Source organism: Stomoxys calcitrans, chromosome 1, assembly GCF_963082655.1.
Source record: "Stomoxys calcitrans chromosome 1, idStoCalc2.1, whole genome shotgun sequence".
NCBI lineage: Eukaryota > Metazoa > Arthropoda > Insecta > Diptera > Muscidae > Stomoxys > Stomoxys calcitrans.
The window spans coordinates 242,615,657-242,637,238 of record NC_081552.1 but is presented as its reverse complement, the minus strand read 5'-3'; the positions used below and the strand labels follow the sequence as shown (position 1 = coordinate 242,637,238).

Here is a 21,582-nt window from a genome sequence, read left to right as displayed (position 1 = left end):
CCTAAGAGCGAAATTTCAATGAAATTCTCTCCAAGACAAAATTTTAATAAAATTTTCATTGAAATTTCGCTGAAAACAAAATATCAAGCTTCAAAGCGAAACTGATATATTTTTTCACTTACAAAAAAAAACCAATAAGTTTACACAATAAGGCCGTTTAAGAAAAATCAATAAACAAAATATGGATTTGGAATTTTTTAAGTTTGGTTTTTTGGTTTAGTTGGAATTTATGGATGTATGCATCTCATTTTTGAAATTTGTTCACAGTTTGTTTGGCGCTAAATTAATTTAAAAAATTTCAAATATTTTTTTCTTTATAATAATACAAAAAAACTAGATAGTTTCTTTTTATAATGGATTAGGACGTTTTCTGAAATATTTGTTGCAGTTTTATCCCCTTCACCAATATTAACAAAAAGCTTTACACAAACTGAAAGGCCTCAAGAAGACCACAACAAAAGTCTGCACTTAGCCATCGGCGGTTCATAGGACTTTTTAATCATCATATCTATTATGAGTTTTTTTTGAAAGTGTATGTTTTTTTAATAATTTTTTTTTCTTTTGTTTTCTTTTGAGATTTCGAAACAAGGCCCATAAAATTACATTTCAATTTAACACCAGACAACTGCCAAATGGTAACTTGTTTTTGGTTCTTCTATGGTCTAAGTCTTGATGTCTTTCTTTTTCCACGCCTCTGTACACATTATTGAAAGCACTATGCAATGAATAGTTTTAAAAATACAACATTTAAAATGGCAATACATTCAATGTTTAAATTCCAAAACGATAATAATAATAACAATTAACAGGATAACTGCAACTATTCCCAATAATATCAATTTCTTTTTGCGTAATTTATTCTGTAAAAACAAAAACACAAGAAAAAATTACAAAATAAACAAAGGAAACAAGTAAAAAGGCGTTAAGTTCGGCCGGGCCGAACATTGGATACCCACCACCTCGGGTATATATGTAAATCACCATTCATCAAAATCCGGTGAAAAATGCATACCAATAGCAGCTATATCGAAATATGTTTCGATTTGGACCAAATACTAATAAGCATCAGCCATTGTTCAATTGTGTATAACAATTATACCTAAAAATAGACCGACTGAACCATATACGAAACAGATGTCGAAAAGTGTCAAATTTCAGTGAAATCGGATTATAAATGCGACTTTTATGGGGCCAAGACTTTAAATTGATATATCGTTCTTTATGGCAGCTATATTCAAATCTGGACCGATCCGGGCCAAGTTGCAGAAAAATGTCGAAGAGTCTAACACAACTCAGTCTCAAATTTCGGCGACATCGGACAATAAATGCGTCTTTTATGGGGCCAAGACATTAAATTGAGACATCGGTCTATGTGGCAGCTATATCCAAATCTGAACCGACCTGGGCCAAATCGAAGAAGGATGTTGAAGGTCCTAACACAACTCACTGTCCCAAATTTCAGCAATATCGGACAATAAATGCGCCTTTTATGGGCCCAAAACCTTAAATCTGGAGATCGGTCTATATGGGAGCTAAATCCAAATCTGGAGCGATCTGGGCCAAATTGATGAAAGATGTTGAAAGGTCTAACACAACTCACTGTCCCAAATTTCAGCAACATCGGACAATAAAAGCGCCTTTTATGAGCCCAAAGTCTTAAATCGAAAAATCAGGCAATATGTCAGCTATATCCAAATCTGAACCGATCTGGGCCAAATTGAAGACGGATGTTGAAGGTCCTAACACAACTCACTGTCCCAAATTTCAGCAACATCGGACAATAAATGCGCCTTTTATGGGCCCAAAACCTTAAATCTGGAGATCATTCTATGACAGTTATATTCAAATCTGGACCGATCTGGGCCAAATTGAAGAAGCATGTCGAAGGTCCCTACACAACTCACTGTCCCAAATTTCGTCCACATTGAATAATAAGTTCGGCATTTATGAGCCCAAAACCTTAAATCGAGAGATCGGTCTATATGGCAGCTATATCCAAATCTGGACCGGTCTGGAGCAAATTGAAGAAGAATGTCAAAGAGTCTAACACAACTCACTGTCCCAAATTTCGGCGACATCGAACAATAAATGCGCTTTTATGGGCCCAAAACCTTAAATTCAGATATCGGTCTATTTGGCAGCTATTATAAAATCTGGACCGATCTGGGCCAAATTAAAGAAGGATTTCGTAGGTCTTAACACAACTCAATGTCCCACATTTCAGCAAAGTCGGATAAAAAATGTGGCTTTTATGGGCCTAAGACCCTAAATCGGCGGATCGGTTTATATGACAGTTATATCCAAATCTAGACCGATCTAGACCAAATTAAAGAAGGATGTTGAAGGGCTTAACACAACTCACTGTCCCACATTTTGGCGACATCGGAAAATAAATGCGCCCAAAACCTTAAATAGAGATCGGTCTATATGGCAACTATATCCAAATCTGGACCGAGTGGGCCAAATTGAAGAAGAATGTCGAAGAGTCTAACACAACTCACTGTCTCAAATTTCGGCGACATCGGACGATAAATGCGCCTTTTATGGGCGCATGACCTTAAATCGAGAGATCGGTCTATATGGCAGCTATATCCAAATCTGGAAAGATCTGGGCCAAATTGAAGAAGAATGTCGAAGGGCCTAACACAACTCACTATTCCAAATTTCATCAAAATCGGTTAAAAATGTGGCTTTTATGGGCCTAAGACCCTAAATCGGCGAATCGGTTTATATGAAAGTTATATCCAAATCTGGACCGATCTGGGGCAATTTGAAGAATTTCAAAAGGCCTAACACAACTCACTGTCCCAAATTTCAGCAAAATCGAATAACATATGTGGCTTTTATGGCCCTAAGAACCTTAATTGGCGGATCGGTCTATATGGGGGCTATATGAAGATAAAGTCCGATATAACCCATCTTCGAACTTAACCAAAAAAATAATCTGTGCAAAGTTTTATTTCTATTTTTAAAGACTGTAGCGTGGTTCAGACAGACAGTCGGACGGACATTGCTAAATCGTCTTAGATTTTTACGCTGATCAAGAATATATATACTTTATAGGACCGGAAATGGATATTTCGATGTGTTGCAAATGGAATGACAAAATGTATATATCTCCATCCTTCGGTGGTGGGTATAAAAACGCCTTTAACAAGACTTACCTTATAGGATCCTGCCATACGCAGATTTTCAGTTCCCTGAGATACATAGACACTGGTTTGTTCCACCGATGATTCTATTGAGTCCACCACCAACCCTTGTTCGTAGACCATAGAACCAAGTTTCTTATAGATTTCGTTAACTCCAACTATATTTTCCTGTTTAGAACAAAAAAGAAGGGTTTCTAGAGGTTTACAGAGAATTTTTCTTTCTTAGCTTACCTCTAATTCTCTTATGGCCCTTTCTTGCTCCTCCAATGCTTGCAAATCAATGTCTTCTTGCATTTGTGTCTGCTGTTGTTGTTGCGATTTGCGCCCAAATAGATTGTCTTCCAAGAATGAGTTATTACCGCCATTGGATGAATTATTCGTGCTCCCAGGTGGTTTGGAAATACTATATTGATTTGCACGCGCCTGGCGTACTTGATCCTTTTCAATATTCACCGTTTTGCGTTGAAGAGCCTGTCGAATGTCGAAGAGAAAATGTACAAGAACTAATAGTTAACTAGATGCGGAATGTAAAAGAGTAGGTTTTCAGAAAAACTTCAACAAGTCAAAACGAATTAAAATCGGCCTGTAGAGCTTCGAAACACTTTAACACATGGACTAAGTTGAGAAAATTAACAAGCCTTGAAAATCAATCGAAATGTCGGTTTATGTGACAGCAATATCCAAATAATCCTCCTTATTCCGGCTGATGATGGCGTAGTTGAATGTCGAAATATTTAGAAAATGGTTGTTGTTGTTGTACCAGTGTGTTGTGTTCCATCTTTCGTCTGCTTGATTCTGTTGAGTGTCAAGACCCAGGAACTCTGCGACTAAAATGGGGTGCGTCCACAAGGATCTGGGTCTGAGTCGAGTGGTTCTGGCTGGGCAGTTAAACAGGTGACGTGTACCGTGCGATCCCTGGTTGCAATCGGGACATACTTCTTGCACGTCGGCATCAATCCTTGCTCTGTAGGAGTTGAGGAGGCTGCAACTGCCGGAACGTAATTGAGCCAGAACTACTCTGGTTTGCCGGGGGAGGTCGATTCCTTCAGGTGCAATGGCAGGCGGTCGTTTTCCAAGGACTACATTCACCCGGTAGCCATTTATCGCATCTGCTACCGTGTCTGCATGAATGTTGTCTAGACCTGCTCGATATGCCGCTTGATCTAGAGGTTCTCTCTTGTTGCGCTGAACCTCACGCTCTAGATCATGTAGATCTATCTTAAGGCTTCTGGACGGTGGATATCTATCCACAAGATGTGATTTGGATGGTCTCTGCGACCATGTAGTTATGTCTTCGCACTGGTAGGATCTTTGTCTCCTGATGGAGGTGGTCCACATGAGAACTGAAGAGACAGCCCGTCGCAGTTCGGAGGGCGGCATTCTGACAGATCTGAATATTATTCCACTGCGTCTCACAAAGTTGACGAGACCACACTGGCACTACATAACTTACTAAAGAACGGCCAAGTGCTGCCAGCAAGTGACTTGAGGACTTTGTTTCTACTTTTGACTTTATCGCAAATTGCTGTGGCATGTGGGGAGAGTGTGTAAGAGCTGTCAAATGAGACGCCAAGTATTTTCGGACACTTGATGGTCGGAATTATTTCTCCATCGACCATCACAGTCTGCTCAGTATTCACCTTACGCGTATTTTTAGTGATCAATGTGGCTGAAGATTTAGTGGGAGATATCTTCAGATTTCTTGCAGCGAAATATGAGGCAAGTTTGTTGAGCTAGACGTTCAACCTATCGCAGATGTCAACAATGGGTGGGGGGCCTGATGCCATGATCGTACAATCGTCCGCATATGATACGATCTCTATGCCGTCTGGAGGGGATGGAATGGAAGATAGGTTGAGGTTAAACAGTGCCGGAGATATTACCCCACCTTGGGAAACTCCCTGTTTCACTCTGCGGTGCTTCGACTTCTTATCCCTAAACTTCACAAATGACTGGCGACCACACAGATAATTCGCGACCCAGCGTTTCAAGCCTGACTGGAGGGACGTGTTGGTGATGTCCTCAAATAATTTGGCATGGCTGACACTGTCGAATGCCTTCGATAGGTCCAGTGCCACGTGGACCCTCCTTTCACAAGCCTTGGGCTGATTGAAACCACGGCAAATGTGTGCGGTGATTGCATGCAAAGTTGTTGTTGTAACATTTTGTATGTGGAGGTAGCGATTCTCGTCAAGTTCCTGTAGGTGAGCAAGCTCGTTCTGGTCTATACCACCGATTGCCGCGGGAACTTAATGGCCATTGGTCATTTAAAGGCGCGAGTTATTGGCGTCATATTGAACATCGTAGGCACTCAGTATTTGTGCAAGAGCCGGTGCCACCCGACCTCTCACTGAGACTCTCCGCTCGATAACGCTGATTGTCCGCGACTGCAGTTACAGCTACTCCAGATGGAGCATTCCACTATCCGCAACCAGTGGACGCACCCGGAAGCTCTCAGCTAAGCTTCTCGTGATAGCAATAAACACCACACAGATCGGACCTCAATGTTCTCGCTTTCGTGGTACAGCTATCCCGTGCCGAGTAAGCTGTTTTTGTGCTTTGTAGTCTTCGAAATCCATGTTGATGCACGGCGAATAGAAATTCTCCTATGAGGCTCGGGAACAGTAATGCCTCAAGCGTCTTTGCTAATGGTGAGAGAAGGCAGATCGATCGATTTCACGCTTCAGTAGCGGTATCACTCTGTCCATTTTCCAGATATCGGTGTCTATAAGATTGTTCAAAGATAGGTTGAGGACAGTAGTAAGGTACTCAACTCCAGATGATTCCAGATTCTTCAACATCAATGTAGAAATTCCGTCGGGGCCTAACGCCTTGGATGATTTGGCGCCACGGATGACATTCGTAACTTCGCCCACGGTAAATTGTGATGGCTGTTTATCGGCTCGGAGACCACGAATACGGCGAATGGCTCTCCTCCTTGCTGTCACTCTCGGGATGCCCAATAAATTGACGGTTGAACAACCTGGCGCATCTCTTCGGATCAGTCATGGTTACGTTGCCAAAAGTGACTGTGGTCCTGTCATCCCGTCTACCGGGGTTCGAGAGTGACTTAACAGTAGACCACTACTTGCCTACACCGGTACCTAAGTTACATTGCTCCAAGTGTTCCAGCCACAAATTACGCTTATGTTCTTTGGCTACCCTGTTTATTTCCAGATTCAGCTCGTCTATTCTGGGGTTAGTTGGGTCCATACAACGAATCCCATCAGGCTCGTCTGCAAGTACCACTGCCTACGCAGGGAAATTGGGCCGCACTTGGGGTATTCGACCGGCTGGTGGCGAGGCCACCGTAGCGCAGAGGTTAGCATGTCCGCCTATGACGCTGAACGCCTGGGTTCGAGTCCTGGCGAGACCATCAGAAAAAATTTTCAGCGGTGGCTTTCCCCTCCTAATGCTGGCAGTATTTGTGAGGTAATATGCCATGTAAAACTTCTCTCCAAGGAGGTGTCGCACTGGGGCACGCGGTTCGGATTCTGTTATAAAAAGGAGGCCCCATATCATTGAGCTTAAACTTGAATCGAACTGCACTCATTGCTAGGTGAGAAGTTTACCCCTGTTCCTTAGTGGAATGTTCATGGGCAAAATTTGCAATTTTTTGGTATAAAGCCAGCGGCTGCTGCGTTAATGATGTCTCGGAATTTCCTCTCGGCCACTGGCACATCCGAGGGGTCGGCAGTTCACTGATCACTGAAGCGGCGATTGGTATACTCTCTGAAGCCAGCCCTATCGGCCTTCTACTGATTGATAAACGCCTGGCGCTCAGAGGTTATGAAGTCGGGTGGTTGGCCGATGGTTGTTGTTGTAGCAGTGTGTTATATACTGAGGCGGCAGCCCTTGCCGATGAAGAACTCCATCGGATTGCTTTCGTCCAGGCGTTTTGCATAACATGTGAGATACATCGGCCCCAGTTTTGAAGCTTTGAAAAATTGCAGATTTTTAGCAAGCCAATTGTCTCCAAAACATTGCATTATATGACGCGAAATATTTTATTTAACCGAAACCCGCATCGGAATGCCTTTTTCCTAAATCCAGTTAGAATTATTCTAAGACAGCTCTTTTCTTCTTGGTTATTTTTTTAAACCATTCGGCGTTAATGGGTTACCTATTATATTTCCCCTGCTGTCATGTCCAAATGAGAACCCAATGATTTCACATGATATCAGAAAATATCGATCATTAATTTTAAGACTTTCGAAACCGGTTTTAGCGTTATCATAAAAATTGCGGTACGCGTAAAAAATGACATATGGCAGCTAGATTAGGCTATGTGTGATGACTAATTTCAGAAATTTAAATGATAACATAGTAAACAAGTACCAACAAGAAAATAAAGAAAGTAAACACAAAAATCCATCAACACACACACACCCCTAGCTAGATAGCAATCCTGGGTCAAGCGAATTTAAATAAAAAAAAAATTTCTTAAGTTTGTTAGAATAGGTGAAAAACCAACCTGGAATTTAGTTAAAGCAGCCGTAAATTCATCCAGCAGACGTTCTCTTTGGATTTTCAAATGACGTTCTTTACATTTCTCTGACTCTTTCAGTTGATTGCTAGTGTCTGAGACCAATTGATGGGTGTACGTCATAATTTGATGTCTGTTTAAGAATAAAAAAAAAACATGGTATTAGATGACATGCCATTAGGCTGTTGCATCAACAAGTAGAGACTTACAGTTGTTTCTTCAAATCGGGCGAATCCTGAGGTGTATTACATTGATTGACCATACGCTGCATGGCGACAACTGCAAGCAGGCAGGCATTGGAAGTGTCAATAAATTCCCTTTTCTATTACTTTAAACGTTTTCTTACCATTTTGTTGTATCTTCTGTATGCTGCTGGCTATGGTCTGGGCCAATTTTTGAAAATCAATCTCACTCAAGGTCTGTGAGTTGCTGTTGGAACCAACACCACTCCCACCGCCGCCACCACCTATGCCATTTTCCATATGCTGCAAATCCATGCTTTCGTATGCGTTCAGTTTGAAGGAGACTCTAGCGAAATTCCTTAACACCAACAATCAATTGGAGGGCGGCTGGCAATTCACTGAGGCGTAAAAAAAACAATTAATTAAACCGATTTTTCTTTTTTCAAACTAAAGAAGACCTTGTAATTCGATTATGTGCCGTGGTAGCTGTCTTGTAAAATTAAATGGGCCCTCGTATGTGTTTCAACCTATGTTCTCTATTCAATGGTTATTGGATTTTTTTTGTCATTAACACACAAACGCAAACACATCATACCCCATCACTCTTGTGTATTTTAAACACGAAATTGTTTTTTAACCATTTTAAAAACTTTTCCCCTCGGTGCAAGCCCTATTAAAAACCATGACAAATAACTACGTTATCAAGTCTGCTGAGTGTCTGTGTGATTGTGTATGAGAGAGCGAGGAAGTGTTTTGAATTGTTTTGGGGATATTTTTGAGTTGCCCCTTTGTTATTGACCCTTACATTTTGGTAGAGCTACTTTTACTTTTTGTGTGGCGTTATTCTCCTTCCTGGTGTAAAAGTGACGTAGTACTTTTCCCAAAGGAGAATTTTCAATTTATATTTTCTTAGTGCAACAACACTTAGCTTTTCACTTCTTTTAGTGCACCACTGTTGCAAGAGACTTCTTTGTTGTGTGCTTACATTAATTATTTTGCGAAATGCTTGATTAATAAATTAACAATTAATCTTCAACTTGCGATAACTTTTTCGCTTTGTTTTGCAACTTCGGGATCTAAAAGTCGATTTTCATCGATTATTGGACTGCTTTTTGTGCGGAAAATTTGAAGGTCGACTTCTAGTGAATAAAAATGGCAAACCTAATAACTAAATAAATTCAGTATAAGTACAACCATGACATAATTACCAGGTAGGGTACCGTAAACAGCTGAGTACAATTTTTCTCGCAAAGTGCACTATCTGTCAACGAGTTTTGGTTGTGTGTGTGTGTATTATAGTTAAGAACCACAACACACCAAAAGAAAGAAAAATGGTACTATCTGTCAACCAGTTTTGGTTGTGTGTGTATTATAGTTACGCACAAACAACGAAAAATGGCGCGAACTAGTAACATAAGCAAAATCAGGGTTGCACCAATCACTGATTTTGACAGATATTGCACTTAATATTTTGTTGTTGGGCAACTGCCACTACCTGTAAATGAATATATCTTGAGTACAACCAAGATATATTCCAGGATGCACTTATAAGGTGATGTCATGCGAACAGCTGAGTACAATTTTCTATTTTGTTTTGCAGTAAATCGAAATGTCAAAGGCTCAATATCAGCGTACCGTCATTAGCACAACAACAAAAAACTACTCTTAACGAAACTACCCTGCGTCGTAAATGCCGTAACGTATGTTTTACAACTTATCTTTTACAAATGTGTTATTTATTTGTATTAACATCATTATAACACTGTTTTGTTGCTAATATGTGGAATATCGGATCAAATAGAACATCATTTTAAGATTTTAGAAAAATATCACAGCTGTGGTATCAAGCCTTTGACATTTAGATTTTCTGTAAAATCAAAACTAAAATAAAACAAGTTATATACCCCCCACCATGGATCGCATTTGTCTAGTTCCATTTAGGCAAACGAAGTAAAGGAAAGGATAAAAGAAAATAATTGCTGTACTATTGGGGCTATATCAAGTTATGGTCCCATTCGGAACATAATGGAATGAACGTTGGAGACCATAGTAGAAGTCATTGTGTAAAATTTAAGCCAAACCGTTAAAAAAAGGAAAATAGGGAGATCGTTTTATAGTGGAGCTGTGTTAGGCTATAGACCGATTCAGACCATATTTGACACGTATGTTGAAGGTCATGGGAGAAGTCGTTGTACAAAATTTCACCCAATTCAGATAATAATTGCGCCCTATAGAGGCTCAAGAAGTCAAGATCCCAGAACAGTTTATATGGCAGCTATATCTGGTTATTGACGAATTTGAAGAATACTTTGCACAGTTGTTGGAAGTCATAACAAAACAGCTCATACACAATTTCAGCAAAATCAGGTGAGAAATGCGCAATATAGTGACTCAAGAAGTCAAGATCGGTGTATATGGCAGCTATATCAAAATATGGACCGATATGGCCCATTTACAATCCTAATTGTGCACCTATAAGAAGTATTTCTGCAAAATTTCAAGCGGTTAGCTTTATTCCTTCGAAAGCTAGCGTACATTCGACAGACAGACGGACGGACGGACAGACGGATGGACATGGCTATAGCGACATAAAATGTCATGACGATCAAGAATGTAAATACTTTATAAGGTCTGAGACGAATAGTTCGAGGAGTTTCAAATAGAATGACGAAATTAGTATACCCCCATCCTATGGTGGAGGGTATTGTTACGAGGCCCCTATTTGCGGCCAAAAATGATTTGGGCACCGGCTAGATTTCGTCGCCTTATCAGGGGAGGTCCCATCCCATCATCTTTCGCCCCGGGGTCGTATCAATAAATAAAAATGTTCTAACAAACTAGACAACACTAACACACAAGCACAGATTTCTTCCTAAGTGGGAGGTAGATGGAAACCTCCAGTCGCCCTGCCCTACCATGGTCATGTGGACATCCCCTTCTTCAAACATGATCCCTGTATCCCGCTCAAGCCACCACACCTACCTCACGTTGACACCCCCCTTATATCCACAATTTAGCACAACATATTTCTTTTTTTTTAAACAAGTCACAACATCATAAATTTTATTTAAAATATAAAGGCCTAAAACTAACGCAATTCGTATTAAGATTCCTGTCTTTCTTTTATCAAAATCATCAACAATAAACTGACAGTACTGAGTTTTAACTAAATTATAGCATTAAATCAATTAACTTAATCTTCTAATTTTTAACTTTCTTGTTACATGAAACGAACACTGAACACTAGAACTTGCAGAGAAGGATAATCAAATTAATATAAATAAAAACGGTTAAGCCTGGCCTACCTAAGGGAGCTCTCTTAGAAGGGACACACTGTTGGGAATAGACACCCTACAAACGCGTACTCATGAACGTTTTGCAAATTCTATCACATAAAAACAAGTAAAAAAAAACGTAAGCTAAAACTTAGGATATGTGAAAAAAATATAAAAAAAAATGGTCAATAAATAATAATGTAAGAAATAAATATGATGGTAAAAATAAAGTAGAAGGTAGTTAAAAAATCAAAATATAATAATCATGTCAATATCCACATACATAAAAAAAAGGTAATGAAAAGTTTGATTACTATTGCATTATAACCCCAAGGTTTTAATCTTTCGGTATCATCTATTTCGGGAGGAGAATAAAACGTTTCGTCATCAGTCGAATTCGCCTTTTCAAAGTAAAGGTTAGTATGTGTGCGTGACTTCATATAATTTCAAATTCAAAGTCGTTGGAGGTGTTCAACTGGTGGTACCTTTTGCCATCACCAAAACAAAAGTGTACGGCCGAATACAAGCAAAGATTCCGCTTTCCAGAGATAACTGGGATAGTTCCCCTAATTTGGATAGCCTGATGGCAACAATTGTGCACCTCTGGATTAACGTTGACCAACGATTTTTCATCCAACCAAACCTCTCGGTCTGGACAACAACGGACGGAATTTCCTCTCTCGCCCTCTTTTGGGCACAATAAACTAAAAAGCGGCCTACCTTTATAACCACCAGATGAAACGGTGGCGTTTGCGGTAATCACCGTTCAATGTGTGTTTCTGAATCGGGGGGAATTCACTTTAGCCTTAACCCAGCCACTTGCACCAACAAAAATTTCGCCTCCTCTCGTCCAGGAGGCTTTATCTGCAAATAACAGGGTTTAAAACACCTTTCGGTCATAGAAATATAACCTAAAAACTCACTTTATCTTATTTGGTATCTTTATTTATTTCTCACAGTCTCGATTAAAACAGCAAAACGACTTATGTCGACACACAAAACACCCACTGGAATTTTCTAAACAAAAAAAACGTCTCCTTAATGACCGCTGCCCAAGATTTTGTTAACTTAACAAAACACTAACCTCTTCCTTATTATTACTTTGCAATTCAAATTTAAATACACATCTCTCAGATATAATGTCATGCACTTTTCTTTTCAACTGACGCCAAAATGCCTAATTAACCCTCTTTTATTACTTTGTTCTCACTCAATCATAAAAATTAGCCATCTTGAGTTAATAGCCATATTGATTTTATGCATTAACTCCGGTTTTAGAACATTTGTAACCCAATAGCTAACATTTAAATTCTCTTAAATCTTTTCGTTTGGAGCGGCTACTTTATATGAATGAAAACCGCTTTATCGTCGTATAGCCGCCCAACAACAATCTCACCCAGTGTAGTAATTCGCCATATGCAATGGCAAATAACATACGCAATGGCAACTCTACGCGTCAGCTGGGCGAAACCCATCTGTTTACTTCGTGGCTCTTGGTAGAAGGCCATAAGGTAATATCGTTCCATCATTTCTCCGCAATTATTTATTAATATTCCCTTCTTCCTCTATTTTCAGGTACCGGGAAACATGCTACGGTGGCCTGCCTGATGCCGTGAGTGCAGGTTTATGAAACCCATCCTCTTGGGTATGGATGTATTTCATAAATCCTGACAATCACTTGCATCAGGTCTGCAATCTCTCGGCAGGTTCCCCCTCGCAGAGCTGGGGTTAGCCATCGGGCCACATATAAAAAAGGCAGCCCCAGTTCTCCAACGTTTGCCCGGGGAAGCCGCCGTGAAATAAACACCGCTTCCCCCAGCCTGTAAGAATGGGATCCAGTAATTGACCATTCCAACGAGGGACAATAAGAACAACTGAAAACAAAAAAAAACTTGCGCATGGCAGACCACACGTTCACATTGCTGTCGCTGGTCTGCCGAACGGTGTGCCCAAGTTAATCCCAACTCCTCCTGTCGCAGGAAGGCACTAGGAGTGGGGAGTGTGACGTGGAAGTCGGCCGCCACGCAGACGTAAAGGCCTCTTTATAGGGGACATCCACGCCAATTTTTTTTTTCCTCTGGCACGTGGTATACTAGGGTGTCCCGCAACAGTATAAAAACTGTACTCAGCTGTTCGCATGACCTCACCTTATTAGTGCATCCAGCAGCTGGGCAAGTGACCTTACCTTCTTTAGTGAGCCCTGAGTGCAGGCAGATTTTTGTGCCAATGACGCTACCTCGTAATTGTATAATGGCTCCCAGCTATACCCTGCCGGGATACCACTTAATTGTACCTGGTTTACACTCCACTACTCTATTTCATGATGTTATACGTTGCACTTCACGCCGTTATCGCTGATGTCTTTATTAAAATCAACGCCAGTTAACTTGTTCAAATGCACCTCTGCCATATGATTGACATCTCAATTCGCCGTAATATAGTAGAAGGGCGAATTAAATTTCTTCGTTTTCGTGACACATCTATCGGTCGGTGAGGTGTGGTTGTAACTTCTTTTTTTTTGTTAAATTCTCATTAAACATTTAACAAAACACCAAAATATTTATACCAATTCATTGCATACATTTAGATTATTAAGAATATAAACTCCATATAACCATGGCGAACAGATTACCGGCATGTGTGATCGATGTGGGCACCGGGTAAGTTAGGGAAAAGTGCGTGTACAACATACATTTGTCAAGAGCAGGACAAGAAAACATGAAAAAAATATGTGTGTAATATGACGTCCATATACAACAAAATTCGCTGCGACCAGAGAAAATCTGGGACACAGTGCAACGACTCCAGAACAAGTGGTGTTATTGCTAAGTGTCTTTTTCTACTTCCATTTGTAGCTATACAAAATTGGGTTTCGCTGGCAATAAGGAACCCCAATTCATTATACCCTCAGCCATTGCCATCAAAGAGTCAGCGCGTGTGGGTGACACCAATACTCGTCGCATAACCAAAGGTGTGGAAGACTTGGATTTCTTTATTGGCGATGAGGCATTCGATGCCACTGGCTATTCCGTCAAGGTAAGTTTCTCATATCAAATAATGCTCTCGGATGATTAGTAATTTATCAATAATAAAGTTGAAGGGGGTGGTAGTGGTGGTGGTGGGGATTGTGGTATAACATGAGCGATTGCGATAAAGTGTTTGTGTGTGAATGTTTCAAACCTACTAGAGGGAGAGCATATATGACTAATCAAATGTTATCTTTAACAGTTGTTGTTTCTTTATATCTGTTGGTGTTTTGTTATATTTAAAAAAAAATTGTTTTTCGTTCGGAAATTTTAGTATCCTGTGCGCCATGGATTGGTGGAGGATTGGGATTTGATGGAACGTTTCCTGGAACAGTGTGTCTTTAAATATCTGAGAGCTGAGCCTGAAGATCATCATTTTTTGCTAACAGAACCTCCACTAAATACTCCCGAAAATCGCGAGTATACTGCCGAAATAATGTTTGAAACGTTTAATGTTCCTGGTCTATATATTGCAGTGCAGGTTGGTTTTCTCATTACTATAAAAATGCTCCATATTATTTGTTTTTTTTTTTTTTTATTATTTAGGCCGTTTTGGCTTTGGCCGCCAGTTGGGCTTCCAGACCAGTCGAGGAACGTACCCTCACTGGAATTGTAGTTGATAGTGGTGATGGTGTTACTCATGTCATTCCAGTGGTAAGTTAAATGAAGAAAATAATTTTCAAAAATTTGTTTTTTCCCAACACTTATTTTTTTTCTATTTTATCTTCTTACCGTTTAGGCCGAAGGTTATGTTATTGGCTCATGCATTAAACACATACCAATTGCTGGACGCAATATCACCTCATTCATTCAAAGCCTTTTACGTGAGCGAGAAGTTGGTATACCACCCGAACAAAGTTTAGAAACTGCCAAAGCTATCAAAGAGAAACATTGCTACATATGCCCCGATATTGCCAAAGAATTCGCCAAATATGACACAGAACCGGGCAAATGGATACGCAATTATACGGGCATCAATGGCGTCACAAAACAACCCTTTACCGTCGATGTGGGCTATGAGCGATTTTTGGGTCCAGAAATCTTTTTCCATCCGGAATTTTCAAATCCTGATTTTACCATACCCATATCGGAGATTGTGGATAATGTCATACAAAATTGTCCCATTGATGTGCGGAGGCCATTGTATAGTAATGTCGTTTTAAGTGGTGGCTCTACAATGTTCAAAGATTTTGGTCGCCGTTTACAGCGTGACATCAAACGATCGGTGGATACACGTTTGCGTATAAGTGAAAATTTATCAGAGGGAAGAATTAAGGTAAGTGAAATAAGGTGTAGCGTCATTTCGCCCAAAACGATAAATGTCACAAACAAAATTTTTTCGGCTTTTATGACATATTCCTAAATATAAAGTTTGTTACAAAATTCAGAAAATGTCATAACATCCAAAATATATCCACTGAATTCCCTATTTAGAATGCGAAAGGCATTTTTAGGTAGAACATTTTTGACTTTAGTTTACTGTTGGATCTATGAGAGAGTAAAAAATCCTAGCCCGGCCGGATAATTTCCCCCTTTTTTTAAATGAAATACTACTAACCTGTCCCATGGCAGCCGGTTGTACGTACCGGATTGTATAACACACTGCTACAACAACTATCCTAATTCCCATGAACATTCCATTAGGGGACAGGGAATACTTCTCTCATATCAATGAGTGCAGTCCGATTAAAGTTTAAGCTCAAAAATTTGAGCAAATATGTCTTTGTGGACTTTGAGGCAAAGCAAGATTTCTGTACTTTTCATTTCATCGGCCTTCAGCCATTTTTTTCTATTTCTAAGAGTGGATTCCGGACAAATGGATTCATGGTTATACCAAAAAGTTGACCCCTTGATCCACTGACCATTACTTGAAAAATTCAACATGGCTTTCATTAGCGTTGCTTCGTCTGTTACAATGAGTTTTGTCGAAATTTAGAATTTTGGAAATACTTTAAGCTATAGAAAATTTGTGATTTCGATTCTTGGAACCAATCCAATTTATTGTAGTAGTCGAATCACTCCAACATATAAGACGTCAAACTTCCATAGTATGTTCTGCCATGATGATATGCAACAATCATGTCCTCAGCACGGCCGCCTGAAACCCAAATCTGGGTATCGCCACAGCTTTCAATGGGGCATATTTGGAGTTAGCGCTAGCAAATGGCAAATTAATGGATCCTCCAGTACAAGAAGGAAGCAAGAAATATTTCACCTCTTCTGATCTTCTCAATATCTATACTACCTACATCAGGCCGAGGATGAAATATAACTCTCATATATGGGCAGGAGTTCCAAAATCATCCTTGGAACTACTTGACCGGGTTCAACGGAGAGCGATGGTGTTGATTGGGGTCAGTAGCGTATCCAACTCTATTGCTTCTCTTGAACATCGTCGGAATGTGGGTAGCGTTGTATTGGATCTATTGTTATTTTCATGGCTTGCGTTCCAGGGATATTCGTCTTCTTATCCCTGACGTTAGGATGTTCACCAGAAATACAAGACTTGCTAGCAACTCACACCCGTTTGAAATTGATTGGCCAGTCGACCGAAAATTCAGAAAATTTATTTTTCGCCCTGACCATTCGTATGTGAAATCGACTTCCGGCTAATGTCTTTCCCACCGACTCTCTTTCTCTCTCCAACCCCTAACTTTCCTAATTGTAAACGCAGTGCACTGAATATATAGGGGACATCCCCTGCATGTTAGTTACGTGAAAAAAAGCTATTTTACCCAAAAAGTTGCATAAAAACAAAGGGCGTAATATTGACATCAAGACGTTCAGTAGCTTCCGTTTCCTCGGGCTATTTGTCCCTCTCATTACATCAGACTTAACATGTAACATTTTATGCGACACCCGGCTACTTTTCCGTTTGCCTTTCCTCTGTTCTTGTTGTAGGCACATGTCTTTATGTGAAGGTTGCGATCCTCTTTTAGCACCTATAGGTGAGCAAGTTCGTTCCAGTCCAAACGACCGATCGCCGCGCGAACATGGTCGCCATTGGGTATTTTTAGGCGCCAATAACTCGCCTTGTCATATCGAGCATTATAGACACTCAGTATTTATGAAAGAGCCGGTCCCGGCCGGCCTCTCACTGAGACTCTCCACTCGATACAGTTGATTGTTCGCGACTGCAATTGCAGCTACTCAGTATAGAGCATTCCACTATCTGCAACCTGTGGACGTGCCCGGTTGCTCACAGCTAAGCTTCTCGTGATAACAATGAACACCACACAGATCGGACCTTAAAAATCCAGCCTGTGTGGTGCTATAGTTATCCTGTGCCGGGTGAAGTTCCTCTTGCCCATTACTGTTGTTGTGGTTCTAGCAGTGTGTTGTACTCTGAGGCGGCAGGCCTTACCAATGAAAGACTCCATCGGGCCAATCCGGTGCGTACAACCGACTGCCATGGGATTGCCCATTACTGAAACTAACATGCTTACCAAATTAACCGTCGAAAGCTGAAACAACTTCTTTGAATACAAAGAAATTCAAAGCCAGCCCATATGTTGCACTTGCAAAAGCAAATGCAAATATTGCGCTAAGGAACAGGAGCAAACTTTTCACATATCAATAAGTGCAGTCCGATTCAAGTTTAAGCTCAATGATGAGGGGCCTCCTTATTATAGCCGAGTCCGAATGGCGTGCGACACCTCTTGGGAGAGAAGTTTTGCGTGGCATAGTACCTCACAAATGTTGCCAGCATTACCCATTTCTATAGCCTTCGTGGGCTATAAAAAACTATTAACAAAGTCTTCTACATAAGATGGTCCAAAATAGATTTTACGAATTGAGGATACTTCTCACGATATTAGAACGCGTTATTTTCCTTAACTTGGGGTGTCATACACGGAGAAAACGCAAATGTCACGACTATCATTGGGAAGACCACAAAAAACAGATAAAAAGGCTTTAAGTTCGGTCGGACCGAACTTTGGGTACCCCTCAACTACCTTTCGTCATAATCCGGTGAAAAATGCATACCTTATGCCCCATAGCAGCTATATCGAAATATGTTCCGATTTGTACCAAATTCGACACGGATATTGAGAGGCCTAATAAGTACAAGTCATTGTTCAATATTGAAGAACAAAATATTGGTGTTTTTTGTAGCCATAAATATAGACCGATCTGAACCATATTCGACACGGATGTCGAAAAGCCTAACATAAGTCAGCTATATCCAAATCAAGACCGATCAGAGGCAAATTGCAGAAAGTTGTCGAAGAGCCTAACGCAACTCACTGTCCCAAATTTTGGCAAAATCGGACAATAAATACGCCTTTTATGGGTCCAAGACCTTAAATCGAGGGATCGGTCTATATGGCAGCTATATCCAAATCTGGACCGATATTGACCAAATTGAAGAGGGATGTCGAAGGGCCTAACACAACTCACTGTCCCAAATTTCAGCAAAATCGGATAATAAATGTGTCTTTTCGTGGCCTAAGACCCTGAATCGGCGGATCGGTCTATATCAAGATATAGTCCGATATAACCCATCTTCGAACATAACCTGCTTATGGACAAAAGAAAAAATCTGCAAAGTTTCAGCTCAATATCTCCCATGGCAGCCGGTTGTACGTACCAGATTGACCCGATGGAGTCCTTCATCGGCAAGGGCTGCCGCCTCAGTGTAGAACACACTGCTACAACAACAAAAAATCTGCAAAGTTTCAGCTCAATATCTCTATTTTTAAAGACTGTAGCGTGATTTCTACAGACAGACAGACGGACATGGCTAGATCGTATTAAATTTTTACGCTGATCAAGAATATATATATTTTATAGGGATATTCCGATATGTTGTAAACGGAATACCCTCATCCTTCGGTGGTGGGTATAAAAAATGGTTGGTGTTTTACTAAATTGGTCCTATTTTGTTGACTTTGATAAACATTTTAAATAGTTTAAGTGTGGATGAAATATATTAAAATGTAACAATGATTTTTCGTAGCATACAATATAAGAGGTTTAACTCTGTTCCTTAATGGGTCGTTCATAAATACATAAAATATTTTTTTTTTCACTTATGCTTTTAAAATCTCTTTTTTCAGCCTAAACCAATTGATGTTCAAGTTATTACCCATCATATGCAACGTTATGCTGTTTGGTTTGGCGGCAGCATGTTGGCCTCAACGGTAAGTAGTTTGAAATAGATTCTCCGAAGATTTTAATCTATTTTGTGTGCGTGTTTTTGTTTTTCAGCCTGAATTTTATCAGGTTTGCCACACGAAAGCTGCCTACGAGGAGTATGGACCTGGCATTTGTCGCCACAATCCTGTGTTTGGTACCATGACATAATCGCATTTTTTGTTTTTATGCTAAAGTTTTTACAAAACCTTTTACTGTGAATTGTGTTTTTTTAATTATTGGTTCTTCCTTGTCATGTTGAAACAATTGGTTTTATTTGCTGCAAAACATTAGTTTTTATTTTAATACTTTAAAATAACAATATGCTCATCGCTAGTTTTTTTCCTTTTCCAATTTATTCGCCGATTTAAAGAAGGATTTTCCGTTTGGTTTTTTCTTAACGTAAACAGGGAAGCCAGTCAGTCTAGACTTAGTTTTTGTATTTTCTTTTGCCTGAGTATTAACTATTATTACCATATTACATATATACAATTATAATTTTAAAAATACATACATATACATATTTTGTAAACAAATTACGTCTAACTATAAATTTGGCCAAATGAAAATTAAAAACAAATGAAATTTAACTAAAAATACACATTCTTCCTATTTGTTCTCCTCTTAATCCACTTTCACCTATAACACATCATCATTTCGAAAGAATGACCACAAAGCTTTTCCTTAAGTCCTAAATACTATAAAAAAAAGATACAACAAAAACAAATGAAATTGTACAGATTTAATCTGTCCCTAGACGAAACCATAAAAAAAACATTTGAAACTCTATAAATATTTGTTTCAAAATGCAGATGATGTATAATTTTAACACACTCATACAGAATTTAATATAACTAACAATTGAAAAAAGCAAAAATTAGCAAATCTTAGAAAGAGATTTCTTCTTTTGACGAGAGACATTGCCTTTTTTCATATGCAGTTATCAAACCACACACACATAGAAATGAAAAGAAAATGTCTTTTTTTAAAACGAACAAAAAAAAATGAGAACCAGAAAAACAATTATCCGTTTGTTACTTATATTGCAACAATAAATTGATGATAGTAATAAAAATAAATAATAACAAGTCAATATATTGATAATATTAAAGGATTCGTGGTGTGTTTTTCCAAAACGTTTTGTCATTTCAGTGCTAAAACTGCAATCAGCTTTTGAACTCAATAAATGCGGAAATTAATATCCATAACACTCAAATGTTGGTAAATATTGCTGTCTTGGAGTTCTATGAAAAAAATTTTTTTTCAGTAAAAAATTAATTTTTCTATGAAAAATTAATTTTTCTACGAAAAATTCATTTTTCTATGAAAAATTCATTTTTCTATAAAAAAATTCATTTTTCTATGAAAAATTAATTTTTCTATGAAAAATTCATTTTTTATGAAAAATTCATTTTACTATGAAAAATTCATTTTTCTATGAAAAATTCATTTTTCTATGAAAAATTCATTTTTCTATGAAAAATTCATTTTTCTATGAAAAATTCATTTTTCTATGAAAAATTCATTTTTCTATGAAAAATTCATTTTTCTATGAAAAATTCATTTTTCTATGAAAAATTCATTTTTCTATGAAAATTTCATTTTTCTATGAAAAACAGCACTTGCTGCCCACTGTGCATTGAGTGGGCATAAGCCTAACTTCAACGACGTGCAGATTCTCACACAAGAAACCAAGAAACCCCGGCACGGATTAGCTGTAAGCACCACATAGTCTGGAGCATTGAGGTCCAATCTGTGTGGGGTTCATTGCTGTCACTAGAAGCTTAAATGCGAGCTACCGGGCGCGTCCATAGGTTGCGAAAAGTGGAATTCTCCATACGGAGTAGTAGCAACGGCAGTCACGGAAAATCAGCGGTATCGAGTGGAGAGTCTCAGTGTGAGACCGGACGGCACCTGCTCCTGCACAAATACTGAGTGCCCATTATGCTCTTCTTCTTATATATAAAAATCGATTTTTTTTATCAGTTTGTTTGTGTGTTCCTTATAGACTCAAAAACGGCTGAACCGATTTTCTTGAAATTTTCACAGATGGTGCATAATGATCCCGTGCTGAAAATAGGGTACTACATTTTTTATATCTGAAAGGGGGGCGTACCCTCCCCCTTATCCTAATTTTCAGAAACGCCAGATCTCGGAGATGGGTGCTGCGATTTAAGCGAATTTTTTATGGTCTCTTATGGTAATTTAAAAACAAAAATTTAGTATCCAAATTTTGGATGGGGTACCTGGGGGGCCGCCCCACTCCCAAAACCTACAATATATATATATAGACGAATCACGACAATATGGGACTAAAATGAAAGG

At 39.2% G+C, this 21,582-nt stretch overlaps 2 protein-coding genes and 1 long non-coding RNA gene across 5 annotated transcripts; 1 reads left to right on the top strand and 2 right to left on the bottom strand.

Moving 5' to 3' along the window:
- Positions 1 to 468: 468 nt before the first annotated feature.
- On the bottom strand, positions 469 to 8,911 carry LOC106092014 (syntaxin-7). 3 transcript variants are annotated; one of them, XM_013258747.2, is made up of 7 exons: positions 8,806 to 8,911; positions 7,985 to 8,218; positions 7,848 to 7,917; positions 7,627 to 7,771; positions 3,384 to 3,623; positions 3,165 to 3,320; positions 469 to 860 (listed from the first exon to the last, which is right to left on the bottom strand). In XM_013258747.2, the coding sequence occupies exons 2-7, from the start codon at positions 8,133 to 8,135 to the stop codon at positions 765 to 767; spliced, it is 858 nt and encodes a 285-aa protein (XP_013114201.2). In that variant the 5' UTR covers positions 8,136 to 8,218; positions 8,806 to 8,911; the 3' UTR covers positions 469 to 764. The 3 variants fall into 3 exon arrangements, with proteins under 3 accessions (XP_013114201.2, XP_013114199.2, XP_013114200.2); XM_013258745.2 differs by having other exon boundaries at positions 8,626 to 8,901; XM_013258746.2 differs by lacking the exon at positions 8,806 to 8,911 and adding an exon at positions 8,279 to 8,567.
- A 2,350-nt stretch (positions 8,912 to 11,261) lies between these two features.
- On the bottom strand, positions 11,262 to 12,641 carry LOC131994238 (uncharacterized). Its single transcript, XR_009396559.1, has 3 exons — positions 12,180 to 12,641; positions 12,019 to 12,112; positions 11,262 to 11,959 (listed from the first exon to the last, which is right to left on the bottom strand). It is a non-coding gene; the product is annotated as an uncharacterized LOC131994238 (long non-coding RNA).
- Positions 12,642 to 13,553: 912 nt separating this feature from the next.
- Positions 13,554 to 20,371, top strand: LOC106092004 (actin-related protein 3). The gene is made up of 7 exons (XM_059360413.1): positions 13,554 to 13,755; positions 13,951 to 14,131; positions 14,396 to 14,602; positions 14,668 to 14,775; positions 14,861 to 15,397; positions 19,182 to 19,265; positions 19,333 to 20,371. The coding sequence occupies exons 1-7, from the start codon at positions 13,712 to 13,714 to the stop codon at positions 19,426 to 19,428; spliced, it is 1,257 nt and encodes a 418-aa protein (XP_059216396.1). The 5' UTR covers positions 13,554 to 13,711; the 3' UTR covers positions 19,429 to 20,371.
- Positions 20,372 to 21,582: the final 1,211 nt, after the last annotated feature.